Source organism: Dermacentor albipictus, chromosome 1, assembly GCF_038994185.2.
Source record: "Dermacentor albipictus isolate Rhodes 1998 colony chromosome 1, USDA_Dalb.pri_finalv2, whole genome shotgun sequence".
Taxonomy (NCBI): Eukaryota; Metazoa; Arthropoda; class Arachnida; order Ixodida; family Ixodidae; genus Dermacentor; species Dermacentor albipictus.
Window position 1 is genome coordinate 102,195,420 of NC_091821.1, and position 21,274 is coordinate 102,216,693.

Below are 21,274 nucleotides of genomic sequence, written 5' to 3' on the forward strand. Positions count from 1 at the left end.
GAACTTGTTGCCGATGGGGACCGAACCCACAACCTCCGCATTACACGCACGTTCCACTACCGATTGTGCTACGGCGATGGCTATCAATCCGTCCACTAACTTGGGTATTTATATTTTCTATATCTAGCCCTGGTAGTGTTAGCCAGCACCACTTGGAGCCATGGTGGGTGTATGTGGAACATTCTTTTCTACCCAATGGCATCACATAGCATGATAACTTGTTGCCGGTCTCCACCGGCGACAAGTTATCTTTTCGTCCACTTTCCTTTCCATTTTCGTTATTATTTTCTACATTTCAATTACAACCACAGCTAATTTCCCCAGTGCTTTCCTTGACTTCATTGGCTGTTGGTTTTGTGTGATCATGATTAACAAAACCGAGCTTTGCGGTTCCCCTTCTTTTAATATTGGATATGTGTAAACAAAGCTGATAAGCTTTCACAACATATGAAAAGACTTAAAAGCAAGAGACTGCAATGGGTTTTGTTATTTTATTTGGTAAATGGCCTTGGAGTGCCATTTAAACATGCTTTTGCCAAGGAATATTAATGTGTTAGCATTAGGAGTGTCAAAGTGGAAAAAAGGTACATGTGTGTGTGCATGTCTCTCAGTCTCTGTTTTGATATATATGTATAGATATATATAGTACAACTGACGATGGCCTTCTCTGGACCACCATCACTTAGTTGCACTTCGCTCCTCAAGAAGGCAGGATGTGTGTCAAGTGAGCTGAAGAATACTTTGCAGTGTGGTGAACACGGTTTGAATCACGGATCTGGGACTTCAAAGAGATGTGACGTGATGCTAACGAATTTCTCTCACATTTACCCCTGAATTGCACTGAACTGTTATTTTTTGTACAAATCAAGAACGAACGTGTCATGTTTGTATAAAACACAACATGAACAGAAATGCATTAGCCTTACTGCAAACTTGTGATTAACGGGATTAAGGGGGGGGCACAGCCATGAAGGTTAACTTTTGAACTGCTGGCTTAATCTTAATAAACATTGTAAGGGTATGTTCAGAACACTAATGTTTGCCAAATTTTATTGTTACAAAATAATTTGTCGCAATTAAGACTATTCAAAAGTTTAGGTGACTATGATTAGTTATAAAAGCTACTGTTCTGCAATGACAAGAAAGTTCAGAATTTGTGTGCCTTATATAACATTAGGAAGGCCCAAAAAATGCTACTGTGAAGCCATTTCTTTATATTTCAGTAGTTTTCATATAAAAGAAAAGTTATATATAATTGGCACTGATACAACTGCACTTCCACCTTGTGTTCATACTTTAACAAGAAAGGCAAAACTTCATTAAAAATCCCAGTCCATAGTAGTGTTCTGCATAATATTTAACCCAAGAAAACTTTGTAAATCAAAGTTTGTGTTATGTTATATAAAAACAATGGTTGTTGAAAACTCGGACGTTGCTAAAAAATGCAAGATTATGAAAATGCCTTCAAAGACCCAGCATTGTGCCATCTTATTTGCCTACCCCCCCCCCCCCCCTTTATGTAATATACCTATGTGGAGTCTTTAATGAAATAAAGTGATGTAAAGTGAATTCGCTTGAGAATTGCTGACTAGAAATAGAAGCAAACCTCTGGATGTCTTGGTTAATAAGAGCGAGAAAAGTGGTGTCCATAATCACTGTAAGAAATAATGATGAGCAAAAGGTAGTGAAAGTACTACTTTCATAATTGTGATGTTCTTAATTTGACAGCGCCCTCTTGAACCCTCGTTGAGAACCTAGAAATCTATGAGCTACCTTTTTGACTTAAAGCATACTGAAAACTTTCATGTCCCAATACAACACTTTACACGCCAAATATCCAAAGCCATGGCTAGTACTACAGCTGCAATATGCTAATGATGATGAATTGAAACTATTCCTCACACAGAAACTGCATGTCCATTTCATTGTGATTCTCAGTACCACTGCATTGAAGTGACTTTGGTTTTAGTTACAGAGACAGTTCACTGAATGTCGCAGAGGTATTTCACATGGCAATAATGATTGTCTGCCCTCCACAAAATGTGCTGGTTTGTTAGACTGCACTGCTCCAGCAGCCCTGAATATGGACACTTCAGTATGATGATGCAGCACATGCAATGCAGTGTTGTTGTCATACTGTTCGTGGCAGGCAATAGGACATGAACAGTCATGCTGAAACTCGTAAATGTCTGAAAATTGCATCAGGTGTAATGCATGAGCTGTAAACATAGTATTTTACCTGCCACATTCTGTTGCTGTATCCTGCTTACTATTTCGAGGCAAAGCTGCAGCTGATGGGACATTGAGCACCTCAATAGTTGTCGCTAACTTCTAAAATTAAGTTTCTGAGTGATAAAATTAAGTGAATGTGGCGAAAACACGTCATTCTACCCTGAGGCCGTCAGTCTTCCTAGTCATACCTGGTGAGGCTGCTAGGCATATCACCCTGCCCCACTTGCCCACAAGTGTTTTGAATGTGGATTGCTTGTGCTTGGAAATTTGAAGTCAAATTTTAAGTAAAATATTGCAGAAACTCTCATTTACCCATGTAAGAATGCATTTATTTCTTATGTACTCGCTCTACATGTGACCTTCTCTAAATAATTAATTTATCCAATAAACATTACAAATGCTTTAACTCAGAAAACACTTTAAATACTATACATAAGAAGAATGAATAGTTCTAACTATAGAATGTTTGCTTTTCATCAGAATGAATAGAAACAAATAAATGATGAGCAAGCACACTGTACAGAATTTTAACACCTCCCTGTAATGGAGAGATCAGGAAGCATGAATAATGAGGTTACATAAATCACCATAGCAAGGAGCTCACAGGTTCGACTAGACAAAAATAATTGGTTGTACATTGTAAATGCATTCATAACAGATGTGATGAATCGCATATGCATAAAAAAGATGTGCAAGAAATGGTACCATCAGTTTACATGCAGCAAACAATTATTAGGCACACTAGATGTGCCCAATCAAAGACTTAAGGTAGTTATCAAAAACAGTTATGAGGCGTGCAGTGCAAACATCGTAAACATCACTGCAAATACACATTCTGTGCCCATAGGAATTAAGGAGAAGCATGAATTGAAATCCCTGTCCACTGTTTGCCTAGTAAAGGCAGACAGTGATACTTTCACTTGTGCGCAATATGAAACTAAATCGAAAATGCAAAACGGCACAAGCATTCCACAAGCAGATGTAGTGCTTCTAAATATCCTGCACCAAGCAGTCTTTGAGCAGACTAATATCCATCTCATACGCATTGATGAGGTGTCAGTGCAAAAGTTGGGTAGGATGCCGAAAAATGACTGATAACAGTGTTTAAAGCTACCTAGGTCCTGTGTGGCTTTTTTCTCTGGCACAGAAAGAAAGTGTGCATAATTTAAAAAAATACCATGCTACAATGCGTGCACACGCCAGTGAAAGCAGCTGTCTGAGACGTAATCCTTGCCATCTAGAACACTGTGCATCTTGTGTACGTTCAAAGCCAGACCTTCACGTTTTATAAGGACCAAAGGTATGTGCCGAAAGCTACTGGTGCGTTGGGAAAAGAGTGCCAGTGTTCATTACCAGTCTCTTGAGCGAGGCTTGTATTTGACGACGTTTGTGTTTAAGTGTGCTGGAATTCATGGTGTGTGAATGCCTTATCTATACTCTTTCTCACAAGCTGGTTTCAACACTGCCGAAAGTATGATGCGTACACAGGCAATATCCTTGTGCAGCGGTATATAGTTCCGGGCATAACTGACTGATTATTGGCTACACTAGAGAGTTTTATTTTCGCTCGCTACATGATATGGTACAGCAATACGTGACATGTTAGGACCTTTGTGCATGCACATCGTATACCGAGAATTACTGTGGTAGTTACCACCAGTTACCGTTATAGTCACGCTAACCATGGCAACATGGCAGTGCCCATACAGTGCCAACCACCCACTTCAATCCGAATTCGTGCTTGTTACTGGCTCTCCACGCTGTCAGCAAGAAACAAGTGGCAAAATCCATCATCGCTAAGTTTTATCTCAAGCCTAGGTCAAAGAATTAAACATGTTCTTCCCTAATTATTGAGATCGGCTGTTTGTTTTCATGCTGCTAGGACTACAGACACGGTGCCAAGCCTCAAAACTGGTTTGATTTCTAGTTGGCAGATGGCGCCACAACATTAGCACTGATGATGCGTTGCCGATGCGGAATACTAGAAAGGCTTAGTTGTTCACTGCATCATTAATTTACTGCCCCACTCTAGCGTGGGACGTGATGACGGTAGCGAGCAAACACCAAGTAGATGCCAAGCAGACGCTACGCCACAGGTGAGTATTTATGAGGGCGTTTGTCCTTGCTACTTGCTAAGTAGGCTGCAAGGTAAATGCAGGGAAAGCGCACAGGTGAAGCGAAGCCTCACTATCGCATGCATGTAAACAAATCTTATGGTTATAGTGTCAAAGCATTTTTTGCTTCATTCCAACAACCACGAAGCATTTAACATGATGGCAAGCAGACACTGAGCAGACGACGCGGCGTGAATGTGCACATCTCGAGGGGCATTCGGCCTTCTTATTGGCTAAGGATTCGTGTAGCTTCCGCAGTGCTGCAGCCTGCTTGTGAGATGGTGTGTAGTGGTATTTTAATATTTTTGTGGGTTTTCCTTTTTGATCAGAGAAACAGACCACACTAGACCTAGGTTCCTTTAAACACTACTACTACTCACAAATTAGTGGTATATTTCCGAGTGGTGTATAATACATCAATTTTGTTTGTTTTAGATGTATTATTGGGTGGAATTTACAGAATTGTAATATTGTTTTTCATTTCTGAGTTAAAACAGAGTTGTTAACTTGATACATTAATTTTTTTTATATCTTTAAATGTTCAAGAATTTTTCTAAAAATATTGACGGCATAAATAAAAATTTGCTTCTCAGTCACTAGATTTAAAATTGTTCTTTTAACTGTAACAAAGCTCATCAAAATCAGCACAGTGGTTGCTAAAAAAGTGATTTCTCCATTTCCATGTATTTGGATAAGAGCTTCCGGGCTAAAGGTTACTCTCAATATCATGTTGAGTGGGTAGGTGTGTTTATCCCAATGTTTGGCGAATGTGTTCAACTGATGAACTGTTGCATACATTAACTACTTCATTAATTGATGTTCGTTATTTTTCAGAGTTACTCCATTTCTCGAGCGACTAAAGAATGTCTCGAAGCACCACAACTTTTTTTTACCAGGCTTTACACTTGGAGACTTAGATCTTATTCCTTCTATCTTCAAGACCATTGTAGAGGATCCCATAGCCTTACATGATTGCTTCACACAGGCCCCAGGTAAAAACCAGTGACTGTCGTTAAATTTTCTTATTTAAAGGTTTCCCATGTTCTTTTCAATTAATTGATGAGTGTATGGAAGTGTCCTGGTATAATGGGAAAATTTTTAATCCTAGAAAATTTTGGAATAAAAGTATCAATATTTTTTCTGTCTGTCATAATACTATTTGAAATTGCAGCCTCTATTGGACATTGTATATAGGGTTGGCTTCTATGCCAGAACTGCACTGCCAGTTACCATGTACAAATGTGCCACTTGCTGCATCTAGTGGCCAAGTAAATGGCCTAATGAGGTTCTTGAATTGAATGGCTGAGTTTAAGACAGGAATAGGTGCTACTTGTGTTAATTTGCTGATAAGCAGCAGTGACATATTAATATGCTTTCTGTCATGGTAATAATTTTGCGTAGTAGTTAACTTGCTGTCAATAAATGTAATTGCAAATTTCGTACTAGTGATTACTACACTGGCTTATTTTCTTATCTGCCTTATCTGCATTTGCCATCGTGGCTCAGTGGCTGTGATGTTCCGCTGCTGAGCGCAAAGTTGCATGTTCAATTCCTGTATGTACCGTATATACCCTTGTAATGAACTAACTTTTTTCCCCAATATACCGAAGCAAAGTTGGGGGTGCATTCATTATGAGGAGTAAATTTCATGGGGACATATTCAAAACGGCAAAAGTTGAAAAGGTAAATGGTAGTGATTTGGAACATGCATAAGATAACTTTGCAGTAAAAATACATGTATGCCATTTGCAATCCGTAACTTACCTCCACTTCGAAACCACCAGACCTGCTGTTCAGGTCGCTGGCCGCTTCATCCACATCGGGGTTCCACCATAGAATAAAGAACCAACACATCAGCTGCGCAAAGTCGACGCGGCCTAGGCCAATCACGCACGGCAAAACTGAATGCACGCTACGCACGCTCCCAACAGCGATCAGCGAACTCCAATCGCGCCCCAGCTCATCATCATGGCCACTTCCGGCCATCTGCCGTTATTGCATGCATCACATTAAAGTGCGCACCTGTTTTGGCAAGAAAGCTGTGTGCGTCTCTTTCCTTGACCGTCCTGCTCATCGGCATGTCAAAGTTTATCGGTGTCTGATCAGGATTTCTGTTTTGTGAGCAGATAAACTCTATGTCCCACAGCAGGCGTATAACTCGACTTAAGGCCCATCACACACATCAACACCCAAGGCAGGTAGAAAAGCGAGCCACAGACATGCAAATTAGACACTACACCCGACTGTGACCACTATGCCGATCATGTGCCGGCCATAAATTACGTAAATAATTACGTATAGCATAAATTACGTAAACTGCGTATGTTGCTGGAGCCGTTTGAATTTTTTTCTCTCTCGAATCTGGGAGGGGCCGTTGTGCCAGCAGTGGCAGAAAGGATGCGTTAAGCATTAAGTGCACTTGTTTTAAACACATGTTCAAGAGTAAAAGATTGTAATCTCCCCGAAAAACTACAGCACGGCTGTTCGATCGTGGGACTGCACAGTAGGAAAGTTGGGGGTGCATTCATTACGCGAGGAAAAAAGAAAATTAGATTTTTTGGAACTAATCTGGGGGTGTGTTCATTGTGTGAGTAAATACGGTGGTCTTTCTCTCTGCATGGTGCTTTTCTTTTTTTTAAATCTTTTTGTCTCCCATTACCCCTTGCCCAGTGCAGGGAAATGAACTGGACGTTTACCTCCTGTTTAATATTCACGCCTTTTGCATCTCATTTATATATATATATCTCTCGTGTCTGTAGTGGCCTTATTCTTATAAAGTTTCAATGTCCAAATGCCCACCTCCTGAAATTTTGTTGCCTAATAGTACAAAGCCTTATATCATGAATATTAATTCGCGGCCTTCCACTAGATCAGTTCAGTTCAGTTTCAGTTTATTCTTCAGTCAAGAAACAATGAGTAAATAACAAACAGTATGCAGACGAGGGTCCCAAAGTCAATACTGCAACGATCACCTTTCATAACTCAGGAGTAGCTTTGCATTATGAAAACTGCATGAGGTATTTTTTTAGTCTGTGCGTCAACATCACTAGAAGATGACCTGTAGTTGCCACTTTTGTGTGGAATATTGAATCGCAACTGTGGGCACTGCTGTGTTGTGGCGAGAGCAGTCATCATGTCATAGCAAAATGTCAACTGTGAAGCCACACAGTTTGGATGTTTAATTTCTTTTGTTGAGGAGCATTGCTCCAGAGGTTGGTTAATACTTATCAACAGCATTAGCAACAGCAAGTTGTCTCTGGCAAATTTGAATGTTTATAGTAAGGATGGGGATAGTATTAACATGCAACCAAGCTGTTATGCTCCTCTGGTCAGAGTGCTTGCTTACAAAGTAGTGAAGAGCAGATAGTGGTTTCGACAAAAATAAACTTTTCTGTGCACCCCGAATATTGCATATTACAGTCACCATTCTTGAAATGAGATTTTTGTGTGCAAAATAGTTTGTAGACTCCAGTATCTTTTGTGAGAATAATGATGATGACAGAACATTTATTTAGAAAAGATTGCACTTTGACCTACTGTTCAGAAGAAATAAGGGGTGGGGGTATATTGAAGAGGGAATTTGATATCAGTAGTGGTATCTACAACTGGTACACTAGCCCCAACTTCCTGGCCAAATTTGAGAGAGTCATAGTTAGGGATTGGAGTTCTTTATTTTTATTGATAAATGTTGAAAACTACCTACTGATTCCATTCTTAGAAATTTGGTTGAAGCCGAAAAGTGCCGTATTTATTCAGGAATTCGTCCTGGCTAGTCACACTGGGTCTATCAATGTGACTGGACCTTCCCAAGTGGGTTGGGTGCTTGTACAACAGCTCCTGCGCATGTGGGGAATAGAGGGGGGGTTTTGGACAAGCAGGCTTTCTTTTCGCCAGCCTCGCCTGAATACCGGGGCTTCTTCGCTAACCTTGTCATGACAAAGGGGATTGAATAGGGGAGCTTTGTGCTGAATCCATTCCTGCCCCGCTCTTCCTGAGTGTCCTCGTCAGCTTATGCCTCTGGCTGTGAAAAAAGCGAAGGGGATTTGGTCATGGGGTAAAAAGTGATGCTTTTCAAGCATGAGCCATCATCAGTGCATGCCAGCTTGTGGATGCAAATAATCAATTAATTAGTTCAATAATTAATTTGCCTTGCTTCCTTTATGACAATAAAGCTTTCTCATTTTGCTGTTTCTCTGCCAATATAAGTATGTGTGAGCAGTTTTTCAAATTGCTGAAAAGGCAGTACTGTAAAAAAGTAAGTACTGAATTTCCTGAGGAAAATAAATGCTTGCCAAATTTTGCAAAAATAGATGCTGAAAAATCCAATCCCTAGTCATAGGCTATATGATGGTCCTATAGACTGCCCGCCAGCCAAATACCCTTTTTGTAGCCAGTGATCCCTTCCTGCTGAAAGTGTATTTTGCATGCCATACTTGCGCTTGAAGGCATATTGCAGTGAAGATATCAAGGTATCATTTTTTGTTTCGTTGCATAATTCCATAGAGAGTAGAGCCAGTCAGTGGCACAACTATAGGGGTCGTACAAATGGCTATATAAGCCAATTCATTAGCTTTGTGACCCTTTCGTTGTTTAATCGGAGAGAAATGCACTCACTCGTGCCAAAACCCTCAGCTCACCCTTGCATGTCCTCATCAATGAGCTGGTTTCAGCTTAGAAAATGCCATTACCAACCAACAACCACAGAATGTGGCAGTTGGGGCAAAAAAGCTATCGCTTAAATGTTTCAATTTGACGCTCCACCTAGATGGCTTACCTTTTGGGTTTCTCACCATCGGTTAAGAGCTCTTAACTAGCCTTAAATTACTGAAACACGCGTAATATTGCAGTTCTTTAATATTACAGAAGCAAAGCTGACAGTTTTGTGCTAGTAACTACTATCTGGTAAACTTCAGATATGTCTTGATGCCGATAGAGAACTGAGACAAGTGTCTGTACCTGACCGCAGCCAATAACGAAAGCTTGTGGGAAAAATAAATTCTCAATTTGAAGCATGTGGGGAAAATAATTTTTCTCTCGGCAAGTTTTTTCATGAAAGTGGGTGTGGGTATATAGGCTATAGGGGTGAGTTGCTGATTTGACCTAATAGTGCGATAGAGCCTGCTTCAGTACTAGGAATATAATTACTTCAAGTGTGTAATGTCTTCACCCTGCATGCACAAGATGCTACTTTCTGAATATTATTAGTTCAGATTATTACATGTTACTGTTGTATCCACTGTGTGCAAGCTCTTATGTTTTGTGTTCTCTTTCACAGCCATGAGGGTAGACTACTTCCTAAAAGACCCCGATGAGCTTAAGGAATTTTTATCTACCAATTTATCACTGCCAAGTCAAGATCTGGATGTTCTGTTTAATTCTTCTCTTGATATGAAACAAGTAAGTTGTTCTGTTTGATGTGAACACAGCATTACATCTTTGCGGACATCTTTTTTCTCCCTAATTTTTTTTTTTTGAATCTGTTTTCACTTCTTTCACTTTGCTATTGTTATTTTAATCGACAAGAAAGTGTGTGGTAGTGCAGGCTTACCTGCACTTGCTATCTGTGGGACAAATGCCTCTTTAAAAATCATTTTATTGACACTGGTGATGACCTCCATGTATACAACATAAATAGGGTTCAGTATTTTGGTTTTTATTTTCCCAATATTTGGCATAACTTTCCAGTTCTTATTCTTCTTATATTCAGAACATACATTTTAGTTTTTATTTTCACCATACTTCTTTCTTTCTTTTTTTTTCAGTGTAGTATATATTATCATGCATACATTGTGAGAGCAAAGTTCAACGACCAACAATAATGTGCATCGCTGTAGTGGTTTGAGTATCTTATTTTTTTGGTGCAAGTTCACCTAATAAAAAGTTAGATTTGTGGCTTAGTTTTGGCACTAGTCCTGCATTGTCACTACTACGTGAAAATATTTTTCTAGATGACCTTTCACCAGCTTTTTTTGCTGTAAAATATTTTATGTCAATCATGCCTTTTGTGTGTGAATATTTAATTTGGTGATTCACGCTGTGATGTGTTGTATGACTGCACATCCTGCTAAACACTGTAGTTGCATACAACACACAAAATAAAGTTTTTGAGAAAGAGTCGATAGTAAGGGCACAATGTCATACAACAGTGTGACTACGCAATAATTAAGAGAGTGTATTTGTTATTCGAGCACAAACAGAGTGAGACTTTATTTGTAGCATTATGTGCATACATATTGTGTATGTAGCATGTCACATTTTTGTCTATATATGGATAATTGAATTCCTATAGTGCACAATGGGGCAGGGATGGTTGGGAACTATTGCTGGTCAAGGGCAGAAAGGGGATAGGCGAGCATTCTAGTAAACATGCACTAAGCGACAGGTGTGATCTCCAAGTGCAATGTGTTGACATTAAATCAGTCATCCCATGTTTCAAAGAGTGAGACTAACAGGGAATAAAATTATTGTGATCCGTTTAAAGGAATACTGATGTGAAAATCAAGTGTCCCACTTTTTTTTTTGCTTTTTTAGGTACCACTTGACTGCACAATTACAGTATGAAACCTTAATTTCTTGAGAACGCCACAAATAATTAATTACAGTACATTTTATTCGACCTGTTCAAAAAGCATGCCAAGTGCAGTGCTTCTTTGGACATGAAAAAGGAAGCCATTCACACCATCAAGTGGTGGTGGTGGTCATGTGATATCAAAAGCAGCTCAAGAGCATGCCAGTAAGCCAGATGCGGCGGTTGAAGACCAAGCAATGACCATGTTGATGAAAGCTGCTGAATAGGCCCTTATGATTGTGCACTTCTCTCGACCGTGGTGTTGCACTGCTAAGCACGAGGTCACAGGATCAAATCCTGGCCATGGCGGCTGCATTTTGATGGGGGCGAAGTGCAAAAACACTCCTGTACTTAGATTTATGTTTGCGTTAGAACCCCAGGTGGTCAAAACTATTCCAGAGTCCCGCACTGCGGCATGCCTCATAATGAGATCATGGTTTTGGGACGTAGAGCCCCATAATTTAATTAATTTGAACAAATAGTTACGTTGCCTTTTAATGCGACCAGTTAAAGATGTGTGGCAAGTGCAATGCAACTCTGGATGTGGAACAGGAGGCAGTACACATCACCGAAAGAGGAGGTTGTTTTCATGTGGTACCACCCACCACTGATGTGTGCAGCCACATTGTTAGTTCCACCAAAAGCCGAGTCCATTCATTAAGTACTTGACAGAATAAGGGTAGGGGAGGTTTCTCTTTTCCAGAAAAGTGACTGTAGAAGGTGAGGCTTAAACGGCCCCTCAACAGGCCACACAGCCAACTTTGGTTATACGCTGGAAGTTGTTACATGTTCTCTAGAGAGTGTTCTACCAAAAACATTTTTCAGATCGGCTCACTAATAGCAAAGAGCCAAGATAGAAATATTTCAGTGCCGTGAACCCATGATTTCAGGAGGCGAGCTCCACTGCCAAGCGAGACACTCTCTCCACTTGCCCCGTCTAGCTTCCGCAAGTGAAATTCCTTCCCTGCATTCTCCCATACCAGACCTCGAGGATCGTGTGTGACACATACGTCATGGGCCCCGCCTTCATTTTTTTTTCTCCTTGCTTTTTTGGCAGTGCGGCGCACTTCCACTGACGGCGTCGTGCGCGAGCAGTTGCGATTGTCTCATCTCGTGCAACACACAGTTTTGCGCGCTCTGCATGAGGACGCCTGGCTAGCGGTATAAGCCTGTGCTACACGAATGCTGAAACAGACACAAGCAGATCATAGAGCATGATCTGCACTGGAACACGGTAGAAAATGACATAGTTCCGGTGTATGTACGCACGACTGCACGGTGTGGGAACAAGCAGATGAAATGGAAGTATATCTCTCTTGCTGTGTTGCGAAGTAAAACGAAAACATTTGGTTTGCGTGTTTTATTATTTCTCTAAGCCTTAATTTGTCTATTTTAGCAACCTATTGCACAAATAACAGATGTTGCCTTCAATGATTCTCAAAGTCACATGTCGCCACGAGCGGCATCACAGCGCGAATACGTGTATGTAGGCGCACTAGCACGGGTACATCATCCTCTGGCTTGGAGAGCGGCGGCTGCGAGGAGAAGGGAAAATGGCGTTCGGTTTGAAATTTCAGATCTTTCCGCAGCGCCTAGCGATGTAATACTTCGCAGACCCGATCATTATCACGCATTGTATGCTCTGTGCTTGTCAGCTCAAAATGGCCAGACCTGGGGAGGGGCCCTTTAAGGGGAGATGCAACTTGAAACAACTTCTTTAAAATTGTTTGTACTAGAGATTTGAAAATACTGCGATTCATATAATTTTCTATGTACATTTCAATTTTGTCACTAGTTCTTGTGTAGCTACTATATTTTTTATGTCCTACACAACTGGGGATATAGTGATCTTTGCAGGTACTTTCTTGGGTTTAGAATTTTCATGAGCTGTTGCTTATTTAGCTCGTTGTAGACTGCAAAGTGCCGATATCTATCCAAACAGCATGTACTATTACTAGAACTATGCACAAATAATTAGGACACCTTAACTAATCTTTTTTTCACAATCTGATGATATATAACTTTGTACTTTCGCAACTACTGCCAAGAGATACTGCAATTTCAAGTAGATACCAGCATTCTACATATCTTGAGTATGTATCCCATATTTCATTAATATATAAGACAATTATAAGTGCAAAAGGTTATTCTTCTCATGGGATTGTGAAAAAAAAATAGCTGAAGCATACTAATATTTTTTTGCTTAGTTCCACTAATTATACATGCTGTTTCGAAAGATATCAGCACTTCGCAGTCTACAAAGAGCTAAATAAGCTGCAGCATGATATTTTTTGTGAAAATTTAATACACAAGAAAGTGCCCACAAAATAACCACATTCGTTGTTGTGTAGAAGATCAAGAAATGTAGCAGCAAGACAAAAACTAATGACACATTTAAAGTATGCTTGAGGAACTCTCCAATGGGCTCAATTTTTGACCCTCTTGTACAACTAATGTATATATATATTTTTTCGAGTAGCATCTCCCGTTAACCTGTGTCAAATGCATAGGAGCATAAAAAGAAGATAGATGGAAGAGTCGATTTGGCGATGCACAGGCAGCTTTCAAGGCAATACATTAATTGTGTGGCCTCCAACCCCTGCATCTGGATGACTAGCTTGTGCGAGTGGTTTGTGATGCCACGTGACCACCACATCCCGTTTTGAAGATGGGGTCTTCTTAGCAGACTTCAGACAGATTTGGCATATCTGTGATCTTGGTACCTTGCAGCGACGTCTAGAAAGAAACAGTTCATTAGGTGACTTGTAGATGCCTTATGAACATGACAGTGGTATTAAATGACACCTCGTCATGCTGAAAATATTTAGCAATAGTCGGCAACAAAGGATATAATAAAAAATAAGTGTGGTAGCTGTAAACTATGTGGAATGTGAGTCTGTGTCATTGTTGCCCTCTTCCATGCTGCCGCCAAGTGTCATCTAACTTAACTGCTGCGCCCTCCCCCAGATGTCGTGGAGTGCCCAAGTTTGATAGGGTGCTTTGCTGTGTGTGCACTGCCGCACACAGCAGGAGGGAGGGCATGTGCTTTGGGGTGCCCTAGAGTTCGCGAGTGGGGAGAGCTGGGTCGGATAAGCGCGTCTCAGTCCACATGCACGCTGTCATCCTGGAGCGTGTGTGAAGGTGAAAGCGGCACGCCAATCTGACTGATATCTACTCAATGGTTGGCCTTGACGAAGCTCTAGCGCAGCACGTATCTGAGTGTGTGAAGGGTGTGAAAGGCAAGCTATACTCCAGCATATCATATTGACACTTGGTTGACACTGACCTTTTTGTGATGTACATAGTCTCCAGGTTCATGTCCAAAGCCAGTACTTGGCAGTACTAGGCACATGTTTTGAATTGGTCACATTAAAAAGGTGATATAAATAATTGCTTGAAGTGCTCTCAAGGAAGTGTAACCTCATACTGTAAATTCACTGTTGACAGATATCTAAAGCAAAAAAAGCAAGACACAAGGTTTTTGTGTCATTACTCCTTGAAATGATTGGGTCATTAATTACTCTTGAAAAAAAAATGTTTCAGCTTTTTCTATGAATATTACTATGTATGTATAACGATTGCACTTTATATGAAGTGCTTATCTTGGGAAGTCAGTAATCAGATTAGGGGAACCTTATAGTTAAGATCTTGAAAGTGAATAGGAAAACTTTCGAGTGGCCTTATTAAACGGACCCTGAAACAATTTTGACGATTTTGTACAAATGTACTGAGTTGTTAGTAGGTCCTTCTGATCATTAATTGATGCATATAAGTGCTCCGCGTAATGCAGGTAATAAGTTTTTAAAAATGTACATCGCTACTGATCACAGCATGCCACTTGGCTGAGTTTTCAGCTGCCTCTGACCAGGTGACGCGAGGTGACCATATGATGCCAGTAGGGCAAACTATCCGATTGGCTACCCAGGGCGCATCATCGATAATTTTTCCAAGATTATAGCGAACAAATGTTGTTTTTAATAGTTGGAATATTAGTTAATTTGTTTCTATAAAGAAGAAAGTAACAGAAGGAGAATGCACAAGGACAATTTATCACTACACTCAAAACTTACAGTGCACAGCAAGTGTCGTCTTGTGTTACCATGTTCTCCGTGTTGACCTCTCCACGGTCAGTGTTGGCCTCAAACTTTCTTTTTGCGAGCACCATGGTTTGCCCTTTCTATATTGTGGGCTGTAAACATAGTGACTGGCAATATGTCAAGCTGCAACATCGTGTCCCTCTGCAAGGCAGCAGAAGAGCGAAGTGGCTGCAGCACATCAGACTGTCGCTATCTGATCGGCACCAGAATTTGTGCATTTGCAGCCGTCACTTTATGTTGGAGGATTACTGCCACAATAGTGTTTCGTGTGTCCGGTATTCAGGTAAACGCAAGCGGGCTGGGCCTGGCCATTTCACCATGCCGTTTCACGGGATGAGCGGAAGCACAAGCGTGAACAGTCTGCACGATGCAGCCACCTGGCGGCACAGAGCTCAACCAAGCACAATAGCAGTGATGAACTGTATTCTACTTTGCTGCTGGTGTAAATTTTTGGCAGGAGCGTAATCATGAACACGTTTTTCTATATGTTCAAAATGTTTTACTCTTGGTTAGAACAGTATTAGTTATTTGTTTGGCTGGTTAATCTCCGCATCACCAGGTGGCTGGACCGTGCATACCGATCAGGCCACTCACGTATGTCTACGCTAAAGCTCTTTCATCACAACAATAATAGAATGGAGGAGCCTTTAATTTACACCTCCACCCATCTGTCAAAATGCCCAGCTTGCCTGTGGTTATTGGAATACTGGATGTGCTCGGTGCTACGACAGAATGCTCACAATGCATGCTGTTTCAATAGCTCTCCCTTGGGATCGATTGCCAGGCATCTGGCAGAGAGGTTGGAGAGGCTTCGTGGGCTCACTCCTAGACAACTGGAAGTAGACGACATGACGTGCCATCATGACACAGAACCAGTGAAGGCAGAGCTTAGCCCCGATCACTTGGTGAAATAGTTGAGGAGAAAATGCATGAATATGAAGGAGGGTACCTTGTAATCGTCTATAGCTCTCATAATATGAGACGCTTCACACAAATTGTGGTACGAGTGATTTTTTGTAGCTGTACCCTATGCGTCTACAAAATTTGTCTGAACCATTTTAGTGACCCTTGAGAGGCATTTCAGAATTCAGCTTTAATATTACGAGCCATACCAAGCGGGAATTTTTATTTTAAGTTTGCAGGATCCAAGTTTTCTCATAACAAATATTTTTGAAAGTACACTTGCTACCCTGACTACAGTATGTGAAAGCTCCATTAAAAAGTGAACAAGCATTAGTTAAGCCAATTGCAGAAAGTTGTGCCACTGCTTTCACCGGTTGCATTCAGTATGGTGAAGAAGAGTGCAATGCCTAAAACCTATTGCAGGCTACCACCTTCGCAGAAAGGTTTCAACTGTTGTGTTAATTTTGTATTGGAATTAACTGAAGGCAGTGCAAAGGGCTGTGTATATAAATTGTTAGTGTTCCATATAAGCTGCAAGTTTTATTAAACTTCATGTTGCCAAAAGCTTGTGGAATATTCTGCATGAAGGGTAGGTCACAATGGAATATCTTATTTTTTTATTTTATGTTAAGTTTTAAATTTCAGCCTCATTGTTATTGCTGCAATTTTTGAGGTACATTCTCTCACTGTCTTCTGAAATAAATTCTGTAGCCTTTTACCTTTTCATGTAGACTTAGCACATACTTTCTCAGTCATTTGTTACTTGCCCCAGTTTGTACTCTGCCCTTTTTGCATGAAATGTGGACAGAGTGTCCAGGACGCATACTTCAGGTGCCTGTTTGTACTTGTGCCAGTTGGCTATAGGCTAGCCATATGCTAGAAAATACTCGGGGCACATACTGCTACCAAGGTATATCAAAGCAAGTAAACATAGATCTGGACAAAATTAGTGAGTAGCACAGATGAATGGTTCTTATTATGAGTTTCTAGCCTTTGTTGGAAAGAGCTGCAAGATATGTTGTGTTGTATTGGAGGTTGACACGATGAACCAAGAGGCGTAAGTTGAATGCTGGTGTGTACAACATGGTAGTGAGCACGCTGTTCTGCATATTTTCTTGTAGGTCTACTTCTCCTTGTTTGGCCAGCCCTTTAAGAAGCATGATGGTGACTCGATGGACTCTGTGTCATCTTTTCTTGAGGACCAGCAACATCATTTTAGTGCTCGCCAGGCGGTACCCCATGCGCCGCTATTCCTAGTGGTGCCCAGCTTTTTGCCTGGATTACATCTCCTCAGCTTCAGGCATCTTGAGTTTATCCTCAAGCTGATGCGTACCTATCCAAATGAGTCGGCCCATCTGCTTAGCGTATTGCGCTGGGTTCTTGACACTGATACTTCCCAGCCACCTCAAAGAATTAATCCTGAAGAAGCAGCATCTAGTCTTGTGGTAAGTGTGTGTTTTCACACCACATTGGTGGTGCTTTTGGCTTTAGTGTATTCAGTAGCATTTTACATTAACGACCATTTTCATTCTGTTCTTCCATCTCTGTTCACCCCCCCCCCCCTCTTTTGTCTTTTCTCTGCAGCAAAGGGCCTGAAACTGAAATGTTTTAGAAATTTCAGGGATGCAGGCTTGTGTGTACATTACTCTTACTTAATGTGTAGATTACAGCCACTTCAGTGGCTATGGTGTTGGGCTGCTGAGCACGAGGTCGCGGGATCGAATCCCGGCCACGGCGGCCGCATTTCGATGGGGGCGAAATGCGAAAACACCCGTGTGCTTAGATTTAGGCGCACGTTAAAGAACCCCAGGTGGTCAAAATTTCCGGAGCCCTCCACTACGGCGTGCCTCATAATCAGAAAGTGGTTTTGGCACGTAAAACCCCAAATATTATATTAGATTACAGCCACTGGCAGATTAAATGAACTTTGAATAACTTTTTGAAATTTCTTTATACTGTCAGAAACATTTGATGCAAATATTACTTTATTGCACACAGCAGGAAACCCACACTTGCTCTCAAAAGGCTACTTGTTCTTCCCTGCAATATGAAGCCCCACCATCCAATGCTTAGCCCCTTGATCAAGGATGGATATTTTTTTCTTTTTTGCGCAGCATGTGAACCTCAGGGTTGATTGAATTATTAATCTTTTTCTGCAGCTTTAAATTCATCAGAATAACTACTCTCAAGAAAATATTAGCACAGATTTTTTTATGCTAAAATGTGAAATGGCTCATTGAGCGAAAAAGCCGGCATCCCGCATTGGTACCAGCACTGTGGCTGCGATGCCATGGCACAAGCGTGCCTTGACAGAGCAGAACGGGCAAAAGGTACATTTGCTGCTGCAGTAGTGTGCCAGGTGTTGCGTGAGTGGAGAGGGCATCGCAGCCACACCAAATCACCCTCGCTCTTGGAAGCCTGTGTTTGTTATCCATACGTTCCTCATCTGCACAAGCTCTCACATCCGTTCTAACTGTGCCTCGGGTAAGGCCAAATCAAAGTGCACCAACATCTCGATGTGCTCGCTTGCCCGCGAGGAGTTCATAACTCAAAGGACCATTCAGCGGCGTTCACTTGGACATTAATGATTTCGCATTCACAACTCATAAAAAGTGCTTAAGGGTGCTAGGATTTTTTTTACTGACGTTGAGGTGCTGCCAATTTATTGTGTGTACAGTGTATATGGTTTATTCTTCAATATGTGGATACACAGGAAAATAATTATTTTTCTTTCAAAGAGAAATTAAATTATTTATATATTAAAAATGTACTTGAAACATCCAGTGCGTGCAGATACAGTGAAAGTGAGCCATGCACACACACGAGTGCCTGCAGCTGAATTTGGTGGTTCTCTGCAAATCATGAAAAAGAGAAAAATTTATGAAAATGGTGTTTTACATCAATAAACTAGATACAATGAACTTTCATTTATTTTAAAAAAAGAAATGTATGTGCAGTGTTATCATGCCTATGTGAGCACCAGTCTGTGAACAAAGTACCATATTTATTTGATTCTAAGGCGGTCACGATTAGAAGATGTGAGGATGCCAGCTGGGGGACCTGAGAAAAAGAACTTAACTGTGCACACTGATGTAAGACGGTATAGGGTAGCCAATGAATCATTCAGAATCGGCGAGCACTGCCCAAAATACTGAATAGTCAGGAGCCCCCAGAATATTCAGTGCAAGTTATATGTGAATTTCACCTTGAGGAGCTGTGACTTCACAGTAGAGCGAAGTTCGCCTGTAACCTGCACTGCTGTAAAGCAGTACACATTGTTCTGCCATGGAGCCACACTATAAGGCGAAATTCGCGCTGCCGTGAAGTCACACCTCATGATGAAATTTGCATAGAACCCACAACCCACCTTTACTGCTGTAAAGGTGTTTATTAGCCACCAGTGGTTGGGCCGGCTGTCAGCGCAGGGCATGGACTTTCAGCACGAATGGCATTCTTCGAGAACAGCGCTGGAGAGCTTGACCCACTAGAAAGCACTGGAGAGAATGGCCCACTATAGTGCTCCTCTTCTTCGATACAATTACCCCCAGGAATGAAAAGGGAGCTGTCTGGCGACCTAACAGCTCCTCACTATGAGTGGATCATGGCATGGCTTGAGGCGTTCGACATTGACAATGTCTCGTCCACGACGGTGCATGTCTGACCACGGTTCAGTGGGTTTGATCACGTAGTTAACGGGGGATGCACTCTCGACAATACGGCATGGCCCTTCATACTTGGGCAGTAGTCTTGAAGGGAGACCAGGTGCAGCGGAAGGAACGGAAAGCCACACAAGAAAGGAAGGTGGCTGCAGAGGGGGTGTCACCGAGATTGCTTTTCTGGTGCTCTTGGTTGTTGGAGGTAAAGGGCCGTGCGAGGTTGTGGCACTCTTCAGCATGTCTTGCTGTGGCAGAAATGGGCACACATTCACATGCAAACAAGAGGAACACTATAGTGGGCCATTCTCTCCAGCGGTTTCTAGTGGGTCAAGCTCTCCAGCGCTGTTCTCGAAGGGGGGGGGGGACGCCATTCATGCTGAGAGTCCACGCCCTGCGCTGAAGGTCGGCCCAACTGCTGGTGGCTAATAAACACTTTTACGCTGTGAAATCTTTAAAATAATTGCAGGTGTGTGTGCAAAAATATGGTACATCCTTTCTGCTGCAGGCGTCACGAGAACGTGATCTTTTTGGGTTGAGGCAACCGATCAGTAAACCCACACATGCTACCTGAAGGCATCAATGTTGCTGTTCTCGTGATGCTTGCGGCAGAAAGGATTTTCCATGTCCACCGCCAAGGTCTGTGAGTGGTGGCGCTGGCTAACACTCCCAGAGTTCTACAAAGAAACATAAATACCCAAGAAAGTGGGTGGGGAAACAGCGCCGTGGTAGCTCAATTGGTAGAGCATCGCACGCGAAATGCGAAGGTTGTGGATCGTTTCCCACCTGTGGCAAGTTGTTTTTCCATCCACTTTCATTTCCATTAACTTAGCGCTTCTTTATTTCATTTATTAAGCACAAGTAATTTTCCCTATGTTGTCCTTGGTGTCAGTGATTGAGAAAAGAAATAAGATATGTCAGTTTTCATTATCCCCGTAAACCAGAAGCGATGCAGGTGACCACACTGAATTTAATACATGCACATGCAAGCGTTAGGCACATAGTAACATACGAGGCAAAGCATGAAGCAAAAAATTATTTGGGGTGGGAGCTCGGAGGTTGCAGTGCATTAAACAATTTTTTTTTAACTTACGGGAGCTGGCAGCACTTCCCAAGCAATGCGTGGTGGTACTTTTTTCCAAGATGGTGTGTTCTTTAAGAAGTGCAGTAACTGCCAGACATGCATGCCTTTGACATACATGTTTGTTTCGACTGCAGTGTATGTACAGGGATGATCTTTATAGAATTAAGTTGTAGGCATCATGACAGCTTGATGGTGAGGCAAGCTGGATTCTTTTAGTAGCCATAAACAGTTCGCACCAGCCTAAATATGGAAGGTGTCGAGAATAGTGAGAAACATGACAGAGAAAGCAAACAAGTAAAAAAAAAATCTCAGAGCAGCATAGAAAATGAGTGCTTCCGTGCCTAGACAGTCGCACTAGTGTAGGGCATCATGACAGCAGCATACATGGCATGGCATGGTCCCTGCTTTCATTCAGGAAGAGTGAAATGAGCAGGTGGGTGTGGTGTCCAGCCTGGCCAATGATAAACCTTGTTCTGAAGCACAAGCTTTCTGCTCGTGTTGCCATATCGTTTTTGTTAGAGGTGCTGCAGTTGCAGGTGGGACCACTACACCAGCTAAGGGGAACATGGTCCATGAAATTGAAATGTTGAAGCGCTGGGTCAATTTGAATAAAAATTGGAAGT

The 21,274-nt window shown here is 41.6% G+C and overlaps 1 protein-coding gene across 2 annotated transcripts in view; it reads left to right on the forward strand.

Annotated features, from left to right (window-relative positions):
- The window catches only part of LOC135906151 (ATP-binding cassette sub-family A member 2-like), a 256,013-nt gene that overhangs the window by 21,825 nt on the left and 212,914 nt on the right, over positions 1–21,274 (forward strand). For both annotated transcript variants that reach the window (XR_010565654.1, XM_065437385.1), the window contains exons 4-6: positions 5,181–5,338; positions 9,622–9,743; positions 17,036–17,359. Coding sequence is in view for 1 of the 2 variants with exons in the window: in XM_065437385.1 (XP_065293457.1) it covers positions 5,181–5,338; positions 9,622–9,743; positions 17,036–17,359 (604 nt within the window). In the remaining variant the exon portion in view is untranslated. The remainder of the gene's footprint in view (positions 1–5,180; positions 5,339–9,621; positions 9,744–17,035; positions 17,360–21,274) is intronic.